At 43.0% G+C, this 7,170-nt stretch overlaps 1 protein-coding gene across 1 annotated transcript; it reads left to right on the top strand.

Annotated features, from left to right (window-relative positions):
- Positions 1 to 661: 661 nt before the first annotated feature.
- Positions 662 to 2,269, top strand: LOC124043824 (secreted frizzled-related protein 5-like). The gene is made up of 3 exons (XM_046362881.1): positions 662 to 945; positions 1,515 to 1,780; positions 1,959 to 2,269. The coding sequence occupies exons 1-3, from the start codon at positions 662 to 664 to the stop codon at positions 2,267 to 2,269; spliced, it is 861 nt and encodes a 286-aa protein (XP_046218837.1).
- Positions 2,270 to 7,170: the final 4,901 nt, after the last annotated feature.

The following is a 7,170-nucleotide window of genomic DNA, read 5'->3' as shown; positions in this document are numbered from 1 at the left end:
ATCAGGACCCTTCTCAGGAAACCCGTTAGTAAAGGAGGAGACATGAAAGAGTCTCAATATTAAGGAGACTTCCTGTCTGTCTACACAACCCTCTAAAAGGAAATACACTTTTACTCCTGTGTAGAATATGAACTATAAACAGTCTTCACCAAATCGTTTTTTAGAAGAGAATCTGTCATTACACTACTGTGTTTACCTCTCAAAACAATAAGCTCATAAGATTTTTTTTAAAGTGCAAAATGCATGAATACATAATGTCCAACAAAGCAGCCTGTGTGTGAACTAAACAGTACGGTAGCTATGTCTAGTGTCTAGTGTAAAAGTCATGGATTTTCAATGGTGAAATGGACTAGGTAGAAACAAATATAATAGTTTGCATTGCAATGCTTTGGTTGTGATTGCTCTCATAATGCTCCCCCCTTCCATTCATCTATTACCCCCTCTCTGTCTGCATTCATCACAAAACAAGCCATTGTCTACTCTCACACGCCGTCTCAGTCTCTTTGATGGGTAGTTGATAACAGTCTGATTGGGCTGGGCTGACTGCATATATAGAGGAGACCACTGGTACAGAGAGACATTACCTCTCCTACAGAAACAAGCAACTGCAGCACCCACCTTCTCGTTTGGATTCTCAGTCAGGACTTTGTTTCTCTTCACTATGGATCTTCTCACCGTAACCCTGGCTCTCTTGGTTCTCCTGACCCCAGCCTGGGGCTTCGACATGGGCCAGTCGACCCGCTGTGTGCCCATTCCCCACCAGATGAGTGTGTGCCAGGACGTGGGCTACTCGGAGATGAGGCTGCCAAACTTCCTGGGCCACAGCAGCCTGGAGGGCGAAGTGGTTCCCCGCTCGGAGGACTGGAGACCCCTGCTGCAGACTGGCTGCCATCCCCATGCCCAAGCCTTCCTCTGCTCCCTCATCGCCCCCATCTGCCTCGACACGTAAGTCTATAGCTTCTGTTAGCCTTTTACCTATTCATGTCCTCTTTGTATGTCCTTGCTGTATGTCCTCTTTGTATGTCCTGTCTGTCTGTCTGTCTGTCTGTCTGTCTGTCTGTCTGTCTGTCTGTCTGTCTGTCTGTCTGTCTGTCTGTCTGTCTGTCTGTCTGTCTGTCTGTCTGTCTGTCTGTCTGTCTGTCTGTCTGTCTGTCTGTCTGTCTGTCTGTCTGTCTGTCTGTCTGTCTGTCTGTCTGTCTGTCTGTCTTCTGTCTGTCTGTCTAAGACAGTCTCCCTCCCTCCCTCCCTCCTATGCCTCTCTCATCCCTCCCTCCCTCCTATGCCTCTCTCATCCCTCTCTGTCAATCTGGCTGTTCTTTCTCCTGTGTTTGAGTTGGTCTGCCTAGTTCCTTCCCACTTTCTCTTGCTAACTCCTTAAGAGGAATCTATCCACTACTCAATTTTCACCCTCAAACTATTCACACCAATGTGTGTCTACAGTGTAACATTCCTTAAATTTCCAGAGAGTGCCCACTACGTTCTTAAACGTAACCCTGTATCTCTCCCATCTCCAGGTTTATCCAGCCGTGCCGTAGCCTGTGCGTGGCCGTCAGGGACAGCTGTGCCCCAGTACTGGCCTGTCAGGGCCACGTCTGGCCAGAGGCGCTGGACTGTGACCGTTTCCCTGCCCAGGAAGACATGTGTCTGACCCCCCACCCCAAACACAGCAACAGCCACCTCGCCAAAGCATTGCCTCAGCCTGCATGCCAAGCCTGTCCTTCCGTGGAGGAGCACCCTACACTGAAGACAGTTCTGGACGCTCTGTGCCAGGATGACTTTGGTAAGCGTGTGCAATAATGTACTTTATGCCTGTGCATGTTTCTATTGATTAGTGTGTTACGGAAAAATTATTAATGTTCTTTTGTGTACATTTGTGTGCGTTTGTACCATACATATATATGTGTGTCATTCTGTCCAAGCTAGCGTACTGACCCTCCCTCCCCTCTCTCTTCCCCCAGCTGTAACAGCCAAGCTGTCTCGCCGGCGCCGGCCCTCAGGGGAGCCAGAGTTTGAGGTGGAGGGCAAGGTAGAGTTTATCCGCCAGGGCCCCCTGCTTCCCTACGACACCCAGTACCTCCTCCAGCAGTGGCTGCTCATTAACCTACGGTGTGCCAACGCCCTAGTCCGGCCCGGCCGCGCCCAGCTCTACCTGCTGACTGGGGCGGTGCAGCCAGAAGGCACCCTGGCCCTCACCCGCCTCTTCCCATGGCACAAGAAGGACCACAGCATCGCAGTTGCCACGCGCAAGTGGAAGCACCACAAGTGTTGAGTGCCTGGACGATGTATCGGAATGGAAAAACCTGAGCTCTGATGAATCTGTGTTGCTTAGAACGCCATCCTTACTCACACAAGCCAGGACTCGGCATAATATCAGTATTCTTGGAAATAATTGGTATAAGGCCTAAGTATATGACGTTTTCTGATGTTAATGACTTGATGCAGGAGGGCAGAGGAGCGTGGAGTTGGAGCTGGACTCTCTCACTGACATGACCCTCTGCTGCCCTCTGCTGCTCCTTCACAGTATCTCAGCTCCGTCTGAAAGCACACAGCAACAGAATGCACTCTAAAAACTGTACATAGGAAGAGCTAAATGTAAATTATTTCTAAAGAGTATTCTTTTCTATTTAGTTAATGCCGTATTTATGTGTCATGTATGTTCGATTTGTCTGTTAAGTCAGTGAAAAGGATATTATAATAAAATATTTACCGACCGTAATTTGACTGAAGTAGTGTCGGTTATTCTACTGTCTATGATTGATACGTTTGATTTAAAATAGCCAAATAGCTGGACCCTTATAGCTAAGGTGAGTGCAGAATGTTTTTTTTGTGCGTTGTTTTTACATGTGCACAATGTCCTTATAGTGTAAGATGTTATAGTGTAAGATGTATTATGTACAACAAACAAGTATTACCTGAATACACTTTCAAGTTAACACATTCAGTCAATCAAATGTATTTATAGTCCTTTTTACAACACCAGATGTCACAAAGTGCTTATGCAGAAACCCAGCCTAAAACCCCAAACAACAAGCAATGCAGATGTAGAAGCACGTGGCTAGGAAAAACTCCCTAGAAAGGCAGGAACCTAGGAAGAAACCTAGAGAGGAACCAGGCTCTAAGGGGTGGCCAGTCCTCTTCTGGCTGTGCCGAGTGGAGATTTTAAGAGTTGCCATTAAGGCCAGATCATTCTTCAAGATGTTCAAATGTTCATAGAAGACCGGCAGGGTCAAATAATAATCACACTTGTTAAGGGCGCATAAGGTCAGCACCTCGGGAGTTAATGTCAGTTGACAGAAGGAGCAGTATGGCTGGTGGCATTGTCATGCTGGAGGGTCATGTCAGGATGAGCCTGCAGGAAGGGTACCACATGAGGGAGGAGAATGTCTTCCCTGTAACGCACAGTTTGAGATTGCCTGTAATGACAACAAGCTCAGTCTGATGATGCTGTGATACACCGGCCCAGACCGTGACGGACCCTCCGCCTCCAAATCGCTTCCACTCCAGAGTACAAGCCTCGGTGTAACGCTCATTCCTTCGACGATAGATGAAAATCCGACCATCACCCCTGATGAGACAAAACCGCAACTTGTCAGTGAAGAGCACTTTTTGCCAGTCCTGTCTGGTCCAGCGACAGTGGGTTTGTGCCCATAGGCGACGTTGTTGCCGGTGACAGGCCTTACAACAGGCCTACAAGCCCTCAGTCCAGCCTCTCTCAGCCTACTTCAGACAGTCTGAGTATGGATAAGGGGATTGTGTGTTCCTGGTGTAACTCGGGCAGTTGTTGTTGTCATCCTATACCTGTCCCGCAGGTGTGATGTTCGGATGTACCGATCCTGTGCAGGTGTCGTTACACGTGGTCTGCCACTACGAGGACGATCAGCTGTCCGTCCTGTCTCCCTGTCGTGCTGTCTTAGGCGTCTCACAGTACAAACATTGCAATTTATTGCCCTGGCCACATCTGCAGTCCTCATGCCTCCTTGCAGCATGCCTAAGGCACGTTCACGCAGATGAGCAGGGACCTTGGGCATCTTTCTTTTTGTGTTTTTCAGAGTCAGTAGAAAGGCCTCTTTTAGTGTCATAACTGTCATAAGTTTTCATAACTGTGACCTTAATTGCCTATCGTCTGTAAGCTGTTAGTGTCTTAACGACCGTTCCACAGGTGCATGTTCATTAATTGTTTATGGTTCATTGAACAAGAATGGGAAACAGTGTTTAAACCCTTTACAACCTGTGAAGTTATTTGGATTTTTTCAAATTGTCTTTGAAAGACAGGCTCCTGAAAAAGGGATGTTTCTTTTTTTGCTGAGTTTATGTGTCCAGTTTTCTGTGGGTTTGGAGAACATACCATCAAACATATACAGATAATGTTTGCCATGTTCCCAGAACATAATATATGAATGTTCTAGACACGTTTCATAGGAACATTGAAAGAACACATTAAGGAACTGTGGCTGCGCCAATCAAAGACCTGATTGATGAACCGCTGATCCAGTCCTAGCTGGTTAAGGATTACACATACAGGGCTTTTTAACATGAAGTATTTTAAATTGACATATATGATTATATTGGGTGTGTTCATTTCCACTTTAATTAGTATTCAGCATGTCTTCACTTGGGATTTGAACTCACAAGTGCTTCATTCCCAGTACTCTGATCTTCCTGCTATGCCACCATGTCTGTGTCAGCTAGCTGTTATTCTGACTCTTCTCTCATCATTAATTTGATTGACTTGTTTAATTTCTTTATAGTTGTCTTATGTTGATGGGGGGCATATTAACCTGGTTTAATGATACTCATGAATCACTATGATCAATAAAAGTTTTTCTTAAGTATACTTTTAACAGAGCTTAGATTTACACTTCATAGAAGGGCCTGAAGCATCACATCTTTGGGGGGAATACACTGGGAAGAGAGGAAGCACAATCAGGGGTGGACCAGACCAGACAGGAAACTGTGGATCGGGAGAGAGAAGAGAAGAATAAATAGTTGACTAAATACAACACATTTTGGAAATGGGATTGAGAAACAAAAGCCAAGATCACCATTCTCTTCAAAGTGCTTGTTCTGGTCCAGTGCTAAGTGGCATCGCCTCATGGACAACCTGTCAACGCAAACATCATCATACATAATCAATCTACTGTCAACACAAATGTCATCATACATAATCAATCTACTGTCAACACAAACATAATCATACATAATCCATATACTGTCAACACAAACATCATCATACATAATCCATATACTGTCAACACAAACATAATCATACATAATCCATATACTGTCAACACAAACATCATCATACATAATCCATATACTGTCAACACAAACATCATCATACATAATCCATATACTGTCTACACAAATGTCATCATACATAATCAATATACTGTCAACACAAATGTCATCATACATAATCCATATACTGTCAACACAAACATCATCATACATAATCCATATACTGTCAACACAAACATCATCATACATAATCCATATACTGTCAACACAAACATCATCATACATAATCCATATACTGTCAACACAAACATAATCATACATAATCCATATACTGTCAACACAAACATCATCATACATAATCCATATACTGTCAACACAAACATCATCATACATAATCCATATACTGTCTACACAAATGTCATCATACATAATCAATATACTGTCAACACAAATGTCATCATACATAATCCATATACTGTCAACACAAACATCATCATACATAATCCATATACTGTCAACACAAACATCATCATACATAATCCATATACTGTCAACACAAACATCATCATACATAATCCATATACTGTCTACACAAATGTCATCATACATAATCAATATACTGTCAACACAAATGTCATCATACATAATCAATATACTGTCAACACAAACATCATCATACATAATCCATATACTATCAACACAAACATAATCATACATAATCCATATACTGTCTACACAAATGTCATCATACATAATCAATATACTGTCAACACAAACATCATCATACATAATCCATATACTGTCAACACAAACATCATCATACATAATCCATATACTGTCTACACAAATGTCATCATACATAATCAATATACTGTCAACACAAACATCATCATACATAATCCATATACTGTCAACACAAACATCATCATACATAATCCATATACTGTCAACACAAACATCATCATACATAATCCATATACTGTCAACACAAACATCATCATACATAATCCATATACTGTCAACACAAACATCATCATACATAATCCATATACTGTCAACACAAACATCATCATACATAATCCATATACTGTCAACCTGTATACTGTCAACCTGTCACACGTTATCTATGCTAAAGGAACAGAGATCAACACTTAGTGACACAGAAAGGATCCTTCCTAGAACCAGGACAAGGCAGGTAACTGTTGAAGGTGAGTGGTGCAGTGTTCTAAGGCACTGTGTCTCAGTGCTAGATCGGTAACTACAGACACTCTGGTTCAAAGCCAGGCTGTTTCACAACTGGCTGTGATTGTGGTTCACAATTGTCTGGTGTAAGCTGTCATTGTAAATTGTATGTTTGTTCATAACTGACTTGCCAAGTAAAATAAAAATAAAACATCTAAAAGCTTTATACTAGATGTTGGAACTTGCTTCCATTCAGCCAGAAGAGCAGTGTTGAGGTAAGGCAATGATGTTGGGTGATTAGGCCTGGCTTTCAGTCAGTGTTCCAATCCCAAAAGTGTTTGATGGGGTTGAGGTCAGGGTTCTGTTCAGGACTGTTTCCACAAAGTTGGAAGCACAGAATTGTCTATAATGTCAGTTTATGCTGTAAAAGTATGGTCATATTATGGACCATGAATGCATAACATTTGAGTCAGCTCCCCAATTTTGCATGGGGAAGCTGCTACTGTGAGATGGCAGTGTGTGTGAGGGGCATAGACGTTGGGGATCTCTTTTGACTCTAGGTTGAATGAAGTGCAAGGGAATTGTTATGATTGTCACATGGTTTTGCATCCAGTGGGCCTATGCTTAGTGGAGCTATAAAAAGATCATGAGTCATTATAGAATTATGGGCTTAATTTGGGCCGGATTCTGCTGGATTCTCTCAGTTTTGGACTGTTTCGTTCCGAAACCCATTCGCCAAATGCCTTGTCT

Source organism: Oncorhynchus gorbuscha, linkage group LG01, assembly GCF_021184085.1.
Source record: "Oncorhynchus gorbuscha isolate QuinsamMale2020 ecotype Even-year linkage group LG01, OgorEven_v1.0, whole genome shotgun sequence".
NCBI lineage: Eukaryota > Metazoa > Chordata > Actinopteri > Salmoniformes > Salmonidae > Oncorhynchus > Oncorhynchus gorbuscha.
This window is presented reverse-complemented; position numbering and strand designations above follow the sequence as displayed.

What these genes read in the sequence shown, in the direction of transcription:
- LOC124043824 (XM_046362881.1), top strand. Translation starts at nt 662, where the DNA reads ATGGATCTTCTCACCGTAACCCTGGCTCTCTTGGTTCTCCTGACCCCA. An exon ending in GCCCCCATCTGCCTCGACAC is followed by an intron (nt 946 to 1,514) that starts GTAAGTCTATAG and finishes TCCCATCTCCAG; the next exon opens with GTTTATCCAGCCGTGCCGTA. An exon ending in TCTGTGCCAGGATGACTTTG is followed by an intron (nt 1,781 to 1,958) that starts GTAAGCGTGTGC and finishes CTCTTCCCCCAG; the next exon opens with CTGTAACAGCCAAGCTGTCT.